The sequence below is a fragment of the Accipiter gentilis genome, chromosome 10, assembly GCF_929443795.1.
Source record: "Accipiter gentilis chromosome 10, bAccGen1.1, whole genome shotgun sequence".
Taxonomy (NCBI): Eukaryota; Metazoa; Chordata; class Aves; order Accipitriformes; family Accipitridae; genus Astur; species Astur gentilis.
In genome coordinates, this window is record NC_064889.1 from 9,418,680 (window position 1) to 9,436,985 (window position 18,306).

The 18,306-nt window shown below is 39.1% G+C and overlaps 1 protein-coding gene across 3 annotated transcripts in view; it reads left to right on the top strand.

The window, feature by feature from the left end:
• MYO1E (myosin IE) overlaps positions 1–18,306 on the top strand; it is a 102,893-nt gene that overhangs the window by 21,792 nt on the left and 62,795 nt on the right. For 2 of the 3 annotated variants that reach the window (XM_049812988.1, XM_049812991.1), the window contains exons 2-4: positions 13,825–13,968; positions 16,626–16,715; positions 17,571–17,665. In XM_049812988.1, the coding sequence (XP_049668945.1) occupies positions 13,825–13,968; positions 16,626–16,715; positions 17,571–17,665 (329 nt within the window). Of the gene's footprint in view, positions 1–13,350; positions 13,432–13,824; positions 13,969–16,625; positions 16,716–17,570; positions 17,666–18,306 lie in introns of those variants that run through there. The other variant, XM_049812990.1, reaches the window with a different exon arrangement.

Below are 18,306 nucleotides of genomic sequence, written 5' to 3' on the forward strand. Positions count from 1 at the left end.
ATGCATTTCTATGCTTCCACCTTTTTGGGGCATCATCTTCATGGACAGAGTGCAGTGAGCTACTTATCCAGTGGCGATCGTGTACATTAATTTTTAATTTTGTTAGGTGTTTTATCAATTATGGAAATATGAAAGTCTACAGAGCCAGGATACAAGCTTAATACAAATTAGAGTAAATAATTTGAAGCATGGGATCTGACAGGAAGAAGATATGACAGCCTTATGAAATCTTAAGCGGACTGAGTTATTCAGAAAAATGTTCAAAGAATAGCATTCTCATCATATTAACTAGGAAGATACTGTAATAAAAGCCAGTGAAGTAAAACTAACATACTCGTTAAATGAAAATAAGCCAGTTATTCTATACAATCAAAGTATTACATGCTGTATTTTTAATGTAGTTTTGTCTCAAAGCTGCCCTGGACTGAATAATCAAAACTGTTATAGCACAAATACTAACTTTATTTGTAATGTGCATGTGGAGGATAATCAGGTTATGAGAGTATGTCTCCGTTATGGACACTCAATGGGACCTGCTTGCCCTGGGATAGTGTAATTATTGGTTAAAGTAAAAATCAGTCCCTGACAAAGAATGAATGAACCTGTGCATGAAATTGTCCCCTGACTGTTAAGCTCTTTTACTATCCATTCGTGAAGTTCCCACTTCTGTATGTTTACTTTGAGCAGCTTAGACTTTTCCTGTTGTCACCTTTGCCCCTGGATGTTTAGGTTTGGTCCTTATATGCCTGTCTGTAAACCTGAGTGTTCCGCAAAGTTTTGTGTATTGGGTCTTAACCTCCTTGCTGTAGGATGAGGGGAGGAATGGGACTGTCAGACTGGCAGGGGAATATGCTTTCTGATGGGACTCCTTTGAGTTCTAGAAAGCATGCGCTCTTAAGCTACAGTGTAGTTGTGTAGCCATCCTCAACCTTTATGCTGGAAGCAGTTAGTAAGCACTTTGCAGATCAGGCCAGAGATGAATGTACATCTGAGAAAGTGAAGTAGTATCTGTTTGAGTCTCCTACACAGTGTGTGGGATTTGTTGGGTCTGATGTGTACTACTTTTCCCAAGATTTTGCTTCGTGTTTCTTTTTGATTAATAGCAGCTCTTTGGGATTTGATGTGAACTTGCAGATTTGGTCCATTGGAAAGATATGTAAGTGATTCCTGAGGTAGAATGCTCAGAGGAATTCTTGTTTGTATTTATGTAATAATGAAACAAGGAAGCATTCGTATCTGCATGCACTGAAATAAAGGCTTGATTCTTTTAAAGAGTTTAATTAAAGGTTTAATCAATGCATCAAATAGTCTGTCTGCCACAATGTCTGAAGTCAAATATGATTTCTTGCATGAATAGCAAAACATGAAAGCTAATAAAAAGGAATTTATGGGTTGAGCCACGTGTGTCTTACCACCCAGGTGTCAGCTCCACTGTAGGTGAGTGAACACCACTCCCTGTGCCTTTCCCCAATTGCTCTGAGTCAGGACTGCCGAGGTAAACAGGAAGCTGCTGCAGTCTGGAGCTTTTGCTCTGTTTACTCAGCACTCTGTGAAATTAAAATAAACAAAGAAAGCAATTTTGACATTAGAACCTCCCCCACTGTGGAGCTCCTCCTGGCCCCCCAAACCAGCTCCTCCAGCCACTGTCACCAGTGAGAGGAGTTGACAGCTCACATGTGAAATGGGGATATTGGTGTGGGGGGAGCACTCCTGCTTCTCCCCGGGTAAGAAAAGCTTTTCAGCTCCTCACTGCATATCCCGCCTCCCAGTGCCACAGCTGTCCAGTGCCGCAGGACTGCGATTCCTAGGGCCCTCCTTGTTCAGGTAGGTCCCCCCAATACAGTGGCCTGTATAGAAACCAAGTCACCTGAACTCTACATCTGAACACAGTCCAAGGACAGAGTATGCAACTTGTTAATCCAACGTGAAAGTAGATACTCTTGAAGCCACCTAATTGGGAAAATCCCAGATAAACCTAACAGTATACCTTGAAATTCTGCGAGCAGGACTTTGGCAAATGAACTGTTTATCATGGGGCACCACCCTGGTCCAATACAGCGGTGATTAGCTTGTATTGCCCTGCTCATCCCGGTTGGAACAACACTATGCATACAGGAGGGCTGGTCCCAGTTGTAACAGTTGGGAAGATCAAAGCAAATATCTCAAAAACAGGTTAATTTGAAACCAATGACCATCCCACGTTAAGAAATGAAGAGTTGACTGCATGTCTTATATTTGGCATCTAAGCAGTTAAATGTTACAATTCTGAGCAGTGCATTAGACTAGTAAAGTTTCGTGGTGTCAGCACGAAGGTGCTTTTTGGTGCATACTGTTGAAAAACCAATTTTGGCCACAGTTATCTGCTGTGTTGCAGCTTTTGCTGTTTTATCATGCCTATTACAATAAAGAGTGTTTTTCTTTAGCCTGAATTGCCGCAGGCATGTGACTACATGACAATCTCCACTTAAAAAGTTTATATTCCCTCTGGTTTGTAAATAAGTTCAGAACATGACTGTATTTATACCTAGAAGAAAAAAAAAAAAAAAAAGAAACCAAGAGGCTGAACTGTAGTTTTTCAAAATTATTTTAAATTCAGATGTGATTTGGGGGGATGATTTATTTAGCTATATAAATCAGTCTTTTGATTTTTGTGGAATTGCTACATACTTTTACTCAATTAGATGAAGCTGTTGCATAAAAACATCTAGTTTCATATTCTTGGTTAAAAACAACAGTAATAAAACAAGGTCCGTGCCAATTTCTATAATCCGCCCAATCTGGTGTATTCTTACTTACAATCCATTAACAATTGGTGAGGACAAATACACCCAACAAAACTGTACTTTTTCAGTAATTTGTTGAGGAGATAGAGTTTCATATGTAGAATATAATATTCCTTATTATTGCTGGAGTGTGTTAGTGCATCACATTGGAATTAAATTGGTTTGTATCCAGAGCTTATATGAATATGTGCTAGGCAAATAGGGGAAAAAAAAAAAAGTAGGTTTGGGGTGATGGGGAAGTAAAGAGTGTCTCCATAGGTAGTGTATTATTAAGTTAATGAAATGGGCATATTGGGACATTGATGTTTTTATCTTTGAATTAAATCTCTAAGCCAGCCAAAACCAATCCATTTATTGAGATTTTTTCAGTTTCTTCATATATTTGGGAAGGATAGTTTTACTTTTTCTAAAATAATACCATTTAAAAAAATTCATTCTGTCATCTCTGTAAGAGAGCTGGTACACTGTATTAAAACTGTAAAGAGTTTTTTTTTTTTTTACTGAACTGTTCAGGCAGTAAAAAATGGTGTTTGTAGATCAGAGCTCAATACCTAAGAACCATAAAAAAGGCATATTGGGGTAAAATTTTAGAGTGCATGATAAGGATAAAAAAATAAACACTGAAGTTGCTATACTGTGGTAACAGTTCATCCTTCTCACTGGGCACGGTCGTAGAAACGAGAGGGAAAAGCAATCTCGGGCAAAGCAGTAAAGGTCATCGCAGGGTTTGAAAGGCTGTCGTAAAGAGTTATTTGGTGACGTTTGGGACTGTTACTCACGCAGACCTCCCCGCCTCCGCCAGTTACTTCGGCAAAGTCTAGGCGAAGAGTGAGCTGCAGGAGCCGAGGAGCCGACAGAGCCTGCGCTGCGGGCGGAGCGGGGTGTCCGGGCGGGCAGCGCTCCCTTCCCCTTCCCTTCCCCTTCCCTTCCCCTTCCCTTCCCCTTCCCTTCCCCTTCCCTTCCTCTTCCCTTCCCTTCCTTTTCCCTTCCCTTCCCTCGGGGCTCCTGGCCCCGGGGCTTCGGGCTGGTAGTCCCCGCGGGCCTGAACTGCTTTGCTGTTAATTAACCAGGGAACGGATGGTTACTTCTTCTAAAAGTAGCAGGCTACAGATTGAAGGCAAATCACTAGGTTTTGGTTGTTCTGATTTCGTGAAGCTTTTTCAATGATTTAGTATTTTTAATGGAAAAAATAGAGCTATCGTGTGTGTGTGTATGTGTGTACTGATGGAAAAAATAGAGCTATCGTGTGTGTGTGTGTGTGTGTGTGTGTGTACTGATGCAGAATAGGGGGAAAAACCCCCAAACAAACCAACCTGAAAGCCTTAGCGCTCTGGGAAAACAGGTTCTGACCCAAGTTTAACAGATCTAGTGTATTAAAATGTGTAGAGATATACTATGATCTTAATGAACAATCAAAGCAAAAGTCTTACTGGTAGACGCGTTGTTCTGAATCCAAATAACGTTCCCATGCAGTACAATACGCTATTTAAGATGTGTACTATCGTTTTATTATGTAAAAGTTTCCTTTGGCAATGTTTTTTCAATAAAATTAGTTGCTGAAAAGTAAATATTTTATGGCAACAGAATAATGTTACAGTTAACAAAGTTTTATACTAAATTCAAGGGAAAATTCAAAACTGTCATAGTTTGGCATCTCTCTTTTTTGTCATGCTTCCTGATTACTCGTGGCATTGCTGTCGAGCATGTTTTCCAAAGATAAGTCACGGTTTATTGTGGCATAACTAAAAATACGAGCTATAAGTGTTTTCTTTTAGAGTGTAGTGTCTGCCTGCTTATAATTAAAACATTGAACTGATCACGTAAACGTTGTTGGGAATGAGATTTTCAGTCATTTCAAAGTGCTAGTGATGTCATTGGAAATTGATTGGGTAGATGCAGACAGAGTGAATTTGTTGTAACTGATACTCTTTGGTTACAATGGAGTAGTAACAAAATGGTGTTTTAACAGGAGCAGTTTTACTCCCTGGAAATTCAGCGAATACTATAATGATTTCTATGTCTTTAATACTTAAAAAAAAGGTATTGATTTATCCTTTCATCCTTCAGTGTTGTCTTGTTGACTTATCGATTTAAATACTAAGTAATTAATTCAGAAATATTGCCATCCTGTTCATTTTCTATTCTGCGTGGATAAAAAGAAGCAAAACCTGCAGCTAAAAATAAGGTTAAAATAATTATTTTTCTTCTCTTGATATTTGCTAGTACACCTGAATCCAGTAATCTTTTGTCAGAGGACTGCGTATCTACAGAAAGGGAAACCATGACAGAAGGGACAGGTAGCATTAAAATCCAGTCAGACACCAGGTCTTCCAGAAAGCGTAATAGCAAGTATTTGGTCCTCTTGTGTGGATAACAAAAGAAAAATTGTATAATTCAGTTTAAGATTACTGAGCGCTCCTCCCCCGCCCCCCGCAGCAATTTTGTATGCGTTAGTGAAACAACAAAGGCAGATCTTCCTCAGGTCCCCAAAGGAGTGAGTGATGGCAGTTATCTACTGGTTATGCTACTAAATGCACACTTGTATGCCAGGTGATTAGATCTCAAGAGATGCTGTAGCCATCCTTTCATTAAGACCTCCGTATCTCTGTGGAAAATAGAGCGGTATGATACAGGAAGGCAATACATGGGGAGTCTGGGATAAGCAGTCATCAAACTGATTTCACCAGCTAACTTGGTGAGCTGCAGAATCGATGTGCCCTTATTCTGCTGGCGGGAACAGCCGTCCTCGAATTGTCACTGTGAAAGGGTAATTGGAGGCTCCAAGAGCAGTCAGACTGCAAAGAGGTTGTTTTCCAATAAAACCCTCTGTCATGGTGTCATCAACCAGGGATACTGCTGGGGACAGACTTTGGCCTTAAATTCTCAGTTTAATGTCTTAGTAGTATCAGTCTGATGAGGAAAAAAATACCTTCATTTTACCGTGAAACAAAAGGGTCAGCAGAAGAGGGAAAAGGAAGGGCGACTTCCAGCTGCTCTTCGTGTGCAGCCATACAAAGAGGGCAGTGACTGAGCAGAAAGGAATTCACTGGGGTGATTGTGGCCTTTGAACATGGTTCGGTGCTAAAGCCTGAAATTCCAAAAGCTAGGAGATAGGGCAGGGAAGTCAGCACTGAGATCAGCTAGGAAAGGACGTGGCTGGGATGGCATTATTGTAGTATGCCACTGGTTTCACTTTCTCCAGAAACTTCAGCTGGCACCGATATTGCATGCACCACACAGCATCAAAATGCTGTCTTCTAGCAGTGCGTATGTGAGACGCTGGTCCATGCGCAGAGCTTCTGAGTCATGCTGTTCTGAGATTCCTCTTTCTGGAAACCAGATGGTAAGCTCCCCGTTGACTTCAGTTTCTTGTTTAGTTCCAGGATGATCAGGGAAAAATATTTTCAGTCTGATGCTATAGGAGAGGGAGTGGCATTTTGTCTGAATTTACTGTTTGAGTTTTCAAACCCCATATTTCAATTAAAGACCATAATAATATTTTTTGTTAATGTGACACACAGAGAAAGACTCAGAATAAATTAATCATAGACAAATTGTTTTCTGTTGTTGGAAAAAACCAACCAACCAAAACCAAACCAAAATGAAAAGACAAAAATATAATGTTCTTGTTCCCGAAGAGGTGGAGGAGACTTTGGGGGCATTGCAGGTGTGGAAAACCTTGTGATCTTTGGCCTCTGAGATGTCAGTTGCTATGTAGCATTTGGGGGGAGGTGATATGCAAATAATCTCAAGAGTGTCACTTTTCCAGGGAGATATCTCCAGGAGGAACCAGCAGCCATCCTTTTTTGTAATGACAGTGAAGGAGGGAACAAAAAGTTCACACACACATGTATGCACCTATATTGTACAGGTGCCAGAATGAATATTAGTACTCTGTGGAACTGTGATAGCAAGTCTGGGTTAGAATGTACAGTATTTTGTAGTATTACGTGTAAGACGTATGATTGCACAAAACCCCTTTGAAACCCGTTTTTAATGGAGAAGACTGGCAGATCTAAAAGCTTTGTTATACATTGACTGATACAGCCAAGGTGAAACTTGTTTGTTGCAATTGTTCTCTTGCATTTCCTTAACTTGCACAATAAGTATATGCAGATGCAAACTGCATATACAATTTACAGATCAAGAGTTAGTGTGCATGGATGCAGCTCAGTGAAATGATTGGAATGGGGTGTGTGTATGCTCATCGAGTAAATGTTGCTATTGCAAGGCATATCCTTAATCCACCACAGTAACAGAGAATTTTGCTAGTCAGGCCATGAGGAACAAGTCAAACTTAGAACAGCTCTGGAGACTGCTCAATAAGTCAAGTAAGGCAGTTAATGTTTAAGATGAAGTCATCCATATTAAGTAGTTAACAGTATTGCATTTCCTTGAGATTATTTCTTGGAACATTAGGCCACAGCCACCCAAAAAGCTGTGGGGTAAGAAACATGAATTTACAGTTCATTAACTACTTTCTGGTATCTGCCCGCTGTCTCTGTAAGTTGTGTCAAAAACTTAGGCACGTTAGCATGATCTGCTCTTAAGCTCATTCCCATCCTTCCCTTGTTCTGTCGAGTAGCTGCGCCTTTTTAAAAAGAACCTTAAAAAAACATTAGTGAAAACTAATACTGATGCTGTAGATGATCCTCACGGTCAAACACTGAAGTAACTTTTATTTTGGTAATGTTCTGTTATTTACCTTACAAGAATGCTGATGACTTCCCTGACTCCTGAAAATGAGCATAATGCGTATGCCCCGTAGACATCTCACATTCCCATAATTTGTATTGTGTTACAAGCATGCATTTGCTGTTCAGGTAAGCAGACTCTAGTTTCTGTCTCGTCCTCTCCGCCCCGGCTGTGCTGGCGTGGGCTGCAGGGAGGCAGAGCCACGGCTGCTGCCTGGCTCCAGAGCCCAGAGCAGGAGGTGATGGTGGTGAGCTGCTCCGGGGCCAGGCCCTGCTGGGGTGGGCAGCACCCGCGCAGGAGCTGATGGGAGCAAGTGTTTGGGCAGCTGGGATCTCCCACTGCCTGTAACCAGCTCTAGTGCCAGTCCTTCTAGTCACACTGTGCTGAACCGACCCCTGTCTGAAGAGCAAACAGTGAGAACTGACTTTTCCTCCCAGAAATCTTTTTCTCAGTGTTTTATTTCCCTAGCTGTGGTTTTTTTGGATGTTAACCTGGTAGTAGTTTCCATTCCTTCATACGTTTTTGGTATTTCTTGTTCTCTGTATAAAATGTCTGTCCTGCTGCTAGACAGTAAATACTTTTGCTTTGCTATTTCCTCAAATCTTAAAGTACTGCTTTTTGTCTCCCTTAATATTTCCCTCATGTTAAATTTAAATAATTTGCCTTTTATCTTTGTCCATCTAGCTGCTTCTGCTGTCTTCCTTTAATTTCCTTTCTGAAATATGGTCACATCATTACAGCCAATAGCTCTGTTTTTTCCAACATCAGATATACAAGAGCTATTTTGGAGCACTTTAGTCTACTATGGCTTCTCAGTTTTGATTATCCCAGCTGAGGACCAAAATTCACATGAAGTATTTCTGCAGTATTCTCTACTGAGAACAGCAGACTCTTCCACTTTGCAGAAATATGTGAAAGATTCCTGTAAGTGGGTTATAAAAGTTTGCTATTTTGATGGATGCCATAATTGCAAAAAGTTGTGGGCTTTTTTTTCTTCGTTCTTGTTAGATGGAAAAACTGGTACAAATTATGCATATATGAGACTAGTGATATGCCTCCCTTGGTAGAAGCATTGATGTCAGGTGTAGAGTAAACGGTGTGCAGCTTTTCCATTTTTGTGACGTCTTTGGTTGAGATGATGGCTGTGTATCATTTAGTATTGCATTCATAATACTAATCTGAGTAGATAGATACGTGCCTCCAAAACTACAAGGATTTTATGCAATAGTACTCTGTCATAGCTGGGAAGGGAAAGGAAAGGTTGTGTTTGTCATCATTCGACACTCTTACTGCCTCGTGGAGGCTGAGAATCCCTTCTGCCCTGTGATGGAGGATTGATGTTTGCTACTGAAAAAAGCTGTCAGAGATTCAGGGTGGCAGTTTTTCCCTTTGTGGGAACTAAGAATGATTATTTATGGCATGTAGGTGGTTGTAGTTTAGACAGAGTTCTGATGGAGAGAGAGGAACAAGGCTCTTTCCTCAGGGGCAGAATATACGGTCTCTTCTGATCCCTTGTTTTTAGTGCTTTATTTTTAGACGTGCTATTTTTAAACGGCTTGAAATACAAAAAATATTTGCCTTTTTTTTTTTTCAGTTAAAAGAAAGCCCTGTTGTGACACAGCATGACTCAATCTTTTTATAGCCACATCAAATACATGTTGCTTAGGATTATGTAAAAATATCCAAACAATAATAAAGGCAAAAATAAGAAACCAGCCGTTGCTATTGTAACACAAGGTGGAGGGCAGAAAAAAAAAAAGTTCTGTAAATAAATGTCTCATCAATATTTATTATTCATTCCAAACAAAACAATAATATGCTTTAACCATATCCAGACCAAATGTAGTACAGAAAGTATAGACAGTACATAGAAAGTGTTTTACATCCCCTCTCTCGGTATTAATGTAGCAACTGTCTTAGTCTGTTAACAAGTGGGTGTTAAGGGAGATGTACAAAGTGAGAGTAGAATTAAATTTTAGGTTCTTTAGAGTCTTGATTGTTTTGATGCTGAAGATGAAATGAAGTGGTTGAGGTGGAGGGGACAGTGCTGCCTAGTCTCTAGCCGGGTGGTAACTGTGTATGTGCTCCTGAAGCAGTATGGCTCAGAAACAGTAGGCTCCTAGCTCTGTACGGGGTCATCTTGTGACTCATAAATATTATTCTTGTCAGTGCAAAGTAGATCTGATTTTGAGCCTAAAACAGCAACCAAATGAATAATAACAGCTGACAGCAATACAGTACACGCCTTTAATTCCAGCTTCGCCAGCCCGGCCTCCATTCCCTGTGCAACGTGAGGTACTGGGTTTGAAGCTCAGAAAGAGCCTGAGGGACGCCTGGCAGCCAGGTTGTTCAACACTTGTGTTTCCACTTCTGTGGCTTTTAGCAGGCTGTTGATGTTTTGGGTTTATATTTTTTTTTTTATTTTTCCTAATCTGCCAAGCTCGCCTTTTTTCAGCTGCTTAGGCATTGTTAGGGCTGACACAAAGACTTTCATTTGCTTATTTATTGTACAGTTAGATCACATCTTTCACTGAGAAAACCTAAGAGAAGCCAAGTTGCTATTTGCTGACATTGCAACTGCATGGCTAGCCCCAGGGATGGACCGCAAGCTCTGAGCCTCTCTATTCTGTTTGCCCAGATCTGACCGTGCCACAAGGCAGCTCCGTTCCTCGAGTTACTGAGTCCTCGCTGTGGGCAGTGCTGACGTGGGGGTGTGGGGCATCTCTACCGGCCCTTGTTCTGCTGGCTGTGAAGTTCCTGGCCAGTCCCAGGAGACCTGACCTGTCCCTGGAGCAGGTGGAGAGGGATGGAGGGGAAAGTGCGTTGTGTGAAGGGCAACAGAGGAGAATTAGCAGCGGAGTGAATTAGTCCGAGTCCTCCCTGCAAAGCAGGTTCGAGTTAAGGTGGACACCAGGTAACTAGCTCAGGTGTAAATTGTCTCCAGATTAGTGTACTGCATTTTTATGTGGATGGTAGAAAGCTCTAGCTAAAAAAAAGGTTAAATTCTCAAGAAATATGCAGTAAGAACAAATCATTAGCGTTGGCGATGTGAGCAACTGAAAAGCATTGTAATTTTTAAGTATATATCTTTGTCCTTTAGGAAATACCCAGCCTGGAGAAATATGAAGAGTTGCTTTTGCAACTGCTATGATGTGGATGTAATTTTTTCAGATGATTTATGACAGGAAGATTATTTTTTTATTTCAAAACTGTATAAAAACCAGTTAACTGTTAGCTGGACATGGTTATGGTACCAGTTGGGAGTGACTGAAGTTGATAAATTCAGGTTAGACTCTGTAGTCATCACTCAGGCTTGGAAGGGCAAGAACTCGGGGGTAGGTGGTGTCCTGTACAAACAGCACTCCCTGTTTTGTTGCCCAGACCAAAGAGGTGTTAGCCCCCGCGCATGCCCATCCATCTGGTGTTAGGTTCCTGGAGAAGGGAGAGGGAGAGCAAAACTTAACCACAGATGCAGTTAGGCGCTACTAAAGCTTGGGCTTATTTCTAGATCCTAGGGAGAAGTCTGACAATAATCTGGTGACGATTTGCTGCTTCTCTGTATATTTGCATATAAGGCCATGCTTTAAGGGAAAAAAAGTAGTTCCAAACTACTGATAGAAATTGCCATCTAAAATGTGATACCCTATTACTGTGAACTACTTAGTGCTACCGCTTTCAGCTGTCTTCCATGCTATTGCTTCCTTGGATATTTAGGCTGCTGCCTTTTTATTCAGTCTGTCTGCATCCTTTTCCATTTGATTGTATGTGATACTGTAGTACTCAGATCTGATTACAGCTGCAACATTAAAGAAGTGTGTAAGCGCTGGGGAGAGCTGCTGTCAGGGCAAGCTGAGCCTTCCTGGCACTGCTTCTCTTCCTTGTGCCAGTTTGCATTGCTTTTGGGAAAGAACCCTTTGGCCTAGTAGTGTGTGTGGCTTAATCACAGTCAACAGTCACTGACTTTCATAAAGCCTGCTGTTTCACTAACTGTGCACATTTTCTATATATCCCATGGCTTTGTGGGCTTTGTCCTCTTCTCATTGAATTTACTGGGTTTGATGCCATAGCTTCCAATGGGAAGCTTGATTGTTTTCCCATTCTCATTTCTTACACATTTTCTGTAGCTTAATCTGTTACCTGATACTAAACCACATTCTGTATAGCTTTGTGAAGAATGTAATTATCTGTATTTATTTTGATACCATACCTTTTTGTCCATCCTGCCAGTTCCTTTTTCCAAGTGTAATATCACAAATAGCTGATGAGTACCCTGAAGAAAATTAGGCTTCTCTGTTGGACTTCTGTTTTCTCCAATAACCCAACCTTCAACTGATTTTTTTAGTCACATGTTTTATAACAATTTCCAAAAATTAATTGGTTCCTTCATTTTCTCAGTGCTTCCAGATCACTGCTTCCATTGTACAAATATAAAATTAACAAGGTTCCTGCAAACTAGGCTAGTTTAAGATTATTATTTTATTGAAGCTCATGTAACATTGTTCATGTTCAAGAAAATTGCTGTTTGTGTGTTTTCAGATGTATTTACCTCTGCTGTATATTTAAAAGCATTCTTCTAATTCAAGTTTGCAACCAGTCTTAAGTATTGTTAGCAGTGACAGCTGCATCAGTGATAGCAATAGATGGAGACTTAATAGAAAACACACATAAAGCCTACAAGTTCTGTGCCGTCTGCAGTAGTAAAACAGGTCTGGATTTAGTGCAAGTTAATTTAACTTGAGGTAAAAATCTAGGTGGTCCTTGGGTTTTATGTCAGTCAGGTTGAGATGAAGCTAATCTATAAGCCTGACTCCATTTGCAATAGACATTATGCATTAATGCTGTGTCTCTGTTAGTTTTTATTGGGTTTTCCCCCTAACAGATGCAGTGAAGTTTGTGGGAAAACATACTCTGAGGCTAGTTTAATGAACACTTTTAGCCAACCTAGCTTAAAATAAGAGCCTTGTGTTCCACTGACTCCATTTGTAGTTCCCACTCCTACGCCTGGTGGTGGTACAAGTGCTTCACTATTTACATGAGGAAACAATTCAGCAGACGCACTTTTGTGTTTGTACAGTTGCATAGGTCATTTGCTAGCGCAGAAGTGTGTACACACAAAAGTTGCACCTCTGTAAATTGCTTATGTCCCATTTCAAAACACTTAAGTGCAGCCATAGAGTACCTAAATTTTCTTAATTAATCTGTAAAATTATGCATTAATTTATTCTGCAAAATACTTTATAATAATAAATTGCTTGTATTCTGATGAATATGACTTGATCCCATAAAATACATGAGAGCAGTGTAGTTAAATCACATTGTTTGAAATTACGGTATTAAAAAATGAGGGGAATACACAGAGTTGCCATTTTGTTGGCCACATCTTCCTTGATAGCATACTCTATAACTTCTCAGTGTAAAATATGTTAATTCCAGCATCGCTAATTTCAGTACTGCATAAACAAAAATTAAAGTGTAAAAAGGCAAGAGGTCAGAACTCCATTAGCATTACCTGCCAGGCTACAGAAAATAGATTTGGGGTTGGAGAGCAGATTTATAGCTGAATTAATAGCACTGATCTAGACTGGGTGTAAATTTGTTTGTGGGTGTATGTGTAGAACCTAACTACTGTTCAAATCAGCTGGAAAAAACCAGATTTTGATTTCAAGTGGTACAGCTTGAAATGTCACAAGTTTTCAGTAGCACCCTGAAATAGTAGTCTCTAAGTGTGGGGAGAGAATATGTATTTAGATGTCAGTTAAGCATGGTGACTAACAGATCAAAAGGGACTGTTAAGATATGCAGCCGACAAGCTGCATAACATAATCTGCAGAACTTCACTGAATATTTACTGCATCAGGCTCACAGCTTCCTTTTGAGTAACAGCATATGTGCAGGTTTGACTTAAAAGACTGTAAAGGATGGAGAATCCACTGTACCCAGTTCAATAGTTCAGGTAGTAATTATTCTCACTACTAATAGTTGCACTGTAGGAGTGTAATTTTTGCATCCTTAGCTTCCAATAACTGCATCTCAGTTGGGATAATTGTTTTTTTTTTCTGCTAGATTTAGAAATGTCTGCCATCTGAAATCCCTTCTGTGTGTAGACATGCACAAAACCCCATGAAATTACCTTTTAATTTTTGAGGGCAGTGCAATTCTTTAATAGTTCAGAGGCAAGTCAGTTGAATTCATTTATGTATGCTTTTATATAATGCATAGATCAAGGAATAGTATTCAATGAAAGAAAAATATTTTGGAGGTTGGAATTTGAATAGATGGGTTTTGGTTATTTAATGCTAATGATAAATGTAGTAACCTTTTTGATGCTTATTGTGCTTTCCTGCAGGGCAGCAAAGGACATTACAGGTATCACTGGCAGAGCCACAATGTCAAGCACAGTGGAGTGGATGATATGGTCCTTCTTTCCAAAATCACAGAGGATTCCATAGTGGAGAACCTAAAGAAACGATACATGGATGATTATATTTTTGTATCCTTTATAGTGCTGTTTTTAGCAGGGCCCTGTGGACTTGCTGAGCCAATGTGAAATGACTTACATGTATGTATTCTATTTAAGCAGATTACTTGAAGATGCTGAGCATTTTATGTGACGGTTCACCTGAGATTACACAAAATGCTTTGTAAACTGAGCTGATTTGATATTTTGAATTGTTCTTGTCATTGTCGAAGATAGGCCTGTAGTTCTCTATATTTATACATCCACATGAAGCTGCTGCAGCAATGCTACTTCTAAGAGCAAGAATTAATAGGTTTAAGGCGTTTATGTGTCTTGATACCACGTTGTCTTCCATACCTCCCAAATTCTTATGCTTTCAAAATAGCATTTCTTCTGTGACATAACCCCATTTACAACTTACTCTGGAATTGTTAATGCTGTGAATCATGGGCTGATGGAAACAGGTGAATATGTGAACATTGTAAATCTACAGTGTTTGCACTTTAAATTTTTTTTTCTATGATTAATGAAAACATGAAAGATTTAAATACCTGAACATATATAACCTAACAAGAAAAACAGATTTTGGCACCAAAGGTTTGCCTATCTCCCCCCCCCCCCCCAGTTTCATATGAAAGGAATTCCTTGAGATAAGAATAGTCACAATTTCATTTTTAGCTTTCACAATGTAACATGAGCTGCAATAATGAGTTTGGTAAACACTAGTCAATATGATTATGTACTAGAAAGTGATACTATTTCTTCTGCTGTAGCCAGGTTTTCATACTTGCTAATTGTATCTGGAGAATGGTTTCCTTGAAGAGTTTAACTTTTTTTAGCAGAAAGGGAAGGAATTATAACATCTCCTGGCTGTTTCCATATATTCAGATGGTTAAGAGCTAAGTAGCAGCTCAATTTAGCAAGAGCTGATAGAGGAAAATTGATGTTGCAGTTATGCTGACATTTCTATCCCAAACTGCAGAGGTTTTTATTATGTGTGTGCACATGGGTTTGGATCCTCTGTTCAATGAAGTACCACAGCATTATTAAATTTGCCTTATAGAAATGTGATAAAGTTGCACAATATTTGTCAAACTATAGTATTGGGGCAAGCTTTTCCTGTTAGTAACACGAGCACTTTTGTCCCTGTGGAATGCTGCATCTTCCATGCAGTATATTCACAAAGTCTTTCGTGCTCTGTGCTGAAAAAATGTTTTTATGCTTTTTTTCTTATAAAAATAAGTGAGATTAACATGGAGATGGTCTTTGTACTGAAGCAAGAATAAGTATGTTTTCCAAGGGGACTTGCAGTCACATGAGGGATCAGAGTCTTCTTTTAAAGCATTGTAATTCCTTTGTGTAGGGAGAAAAGACTCCTTTTGCAGTTCTGCGAAGGCTTTTCATTCTAAAATGGAGATCATCTCTTGAATCTTTCAATTGTTTGTATGCCCACCCATGAATGAACATTTCTCTGTGCTACGTTGCATAGAGGTTACTGAATCATCCCACAAAATGCTGGTATTGTTTACCAACAGAAAACTGTCACTTTGGATGTTTATACTGATACAATGAATGCTTGATTTATTATATTTGAGACCCAGATGTTGTTACTCTTCTTTGAATTAAATTAAAAAATGTGTGAAGAAAGCATTGCAAATTGACGATACAGAAATTATGTCACTGAGTTATACTTCTCTAACATGTTACCATTTTGTGCTGTGGCACCACAATAACAGATTCTTACATAGGATAATCCAGCAGGACGAATCTGTTATTTTTCCTACTTTTGTACAGAAAGCTTAGGTAGTAAATTTGCCTATGAACAATTCTAGATTGTTAAATGAAGCCTGCAGTACAACATTTGGACTCATTGACTTGGGTGCGCTCCTAACTCCCAGCTCAATGAACCAGTCCTGCCTGTAAAGTAGGATCAGTTGCTTCATATATGTATACTGCACTTCTAATTCCAAAGATTTCTAAAGTATTTTGTAAATGTAAGTACACGTGCAGCTGAATGCAGAATGGCGAAATACTAACATTCAAAATGTTGCAAAAAAGCTTTCTGGGACTAATAATAGCTTGAAACTAAATGTCTTCTTATAGGGCAGCCTGCAGTGTAGGACTCCTAGGGACTGTTAATAGTTACACTGATAACACCGCATATTGAATTATGTAATCCCTTAGCTCCCCCACTAGTACACGCAGCTGAGTAATTGTCCAATTTAGCTCAGTAGTGGCTGTTTCCATCTGACTGTGCATGCTCAGCACTATCTCTGTGAGATCAGAATGTGTCACTATACTATATTCTGCAAAGGTCAAAAAAATCTTTTCTAATACTGACAGTGCAACCTCCTCAGTTACAAAGAGTAAAACAGTTTAAATATGCCATTTCCTTTCTGTATTTTTATTCAAGGTGTGTCATGTTTGGGCCCCTAATACATGTTTCTATACTTGGCTTGTCCTAAAATAAATATTTTGATAATATGAAAGTATCCCAGTGAAGGATATGTTTGTATTCTTGTAAGCCTGCTAATTTCATTTTTATTAACAATTGTTGTAAGCTGTGGGTTTTTTACTATTATTTGAAGCTGTGCTGTATTATGTAATAGACGGGAAAGTTATTTGGCGGTCGCTAGTGGTAAGATAATACTTTAGGAAATGGTAGTTACCTTAACTTCTTTTGAACACAGACATATATTGGTTCTGTATTAATCTCTGTGAATCCTTTCAAGCAAATGCCATATTTTGGGGAAAAGGAAATTGAAATGTACCAAGGAGCAGTAAGTAAAGCAGTCTAAAATGTACTGCAGTATTCAGGGGCATGTAAACATTATTCCACACGGTTAAACTCTTGGAAGCATTTGTTTCTGGGTTTTGGTAGCCTGGAAGAACTTGGCTGATATCCATTACCATATATTGAGTCTTCAGATTGAATTCCCTGGAACACAGGATTAGTATTTCAAGAAAATACTTGTACTGATTAACTCTAATCTACATTGTGTTTCTCTCCTTGACATGTCCCTCCTCCTGCAAAGGCAGTTTTTAAGTTATTGTATGCTTAAAGTGTGGTGCACAATATAAAAAAAAAATTTGAGATGCCAAAATTGGATGCCACTTTTGAAAATATAATTTGAAGAGTGAGTCAGCACAAGGACATTAGGGACTTAAAATTCACTTTCCTGCTCTGCTCGCATTGGGCATGTCCATAGATTTGGGAAACCATTTGGTTTGAATGGACTCAGTGGTTAAAAATGAAACATACAGCACCAGGCTCTGTGTAGCGGTTTAGGTAGTTTATTGTTAGCATATGACCACTGGTGGAATGGGCTTAAATTATGTGAGTTTCTCTTGGACAAGTAATATATTTCAAGCACAGACCATTTTTAGAACAGGGTGTTTACGATAGTTTAGGAGAAAATTATGGATGAGAGAAAGATCAGTAACAAAATCCAGAGACTTTGGTTTGTTTTTGTTAAACAAACAAAAAAAAATTCCTGGGGAAAATTCAGTATGAAGTAGGATTCAGGACTGTTTTTCCAGGAAAATAATTCTTCCAAATTAAATAAAAATTTATATTGCTCTTTCTGCGTTGTTTAAAGCTGTGTTGAAAAATTATTCTCTATTTCCCCTCCTAGGCACAATATGAAAACCCACCACATATATATGCTCTTGCAGACTGCATGTACAGAAACATGATTATTGACAGAGAAAATCAGTGTGTCATTATTAGGTAAGAAAAAGATCTGTTAAAAAATTTTTTACCATCTTCCTTTGGTGTTTTAACTTCAAGAAGCAGAAAAGTTTATTTTTTATTATATCAATAAAAATCTGTGTCCGTGACCACTGAACATGTTGGAGTTTTGTAGGATAGCTAAGTACTTTCTGACCTTCCCTTTTGTTTTCCAGTGAAATCCTGATGGTAGCTTAACCACAAGAAATCTCTCTCACATAGCCAGCTTCATGCCCAACACCAAAACTGCAGTAGCTTGAATGACTACGTGAGAGAGATGGATTAACATCGATAGCAGCCACAGATACTGTTAAATCCAACATTCTGACTGCATTTACCATACTCTGTTTTTAGTACTATTCCTCCCCCCCCGCCCCTGTTAAAAATAAATGTACTTTTGTTCCTTTTGGAATTTTGCTTGCATTCAGTCAGAGACAAAAGGAGGAGAGAGATACTGGAAAATTAATTTTGTCTTCACTATTAATCTAATTATAAGGCTGAGGACTTATTACTGAACTTTTTTAATGACATGCATTACTGAAGTCACAATCAAAGTGAGTTTTGGGTCCAGAGGTATGCTTTGTTCTTATCTATGGGTTTATGGTTGGTGTATGATGAAAGAAAGTGTGCAGAGAGCAAGA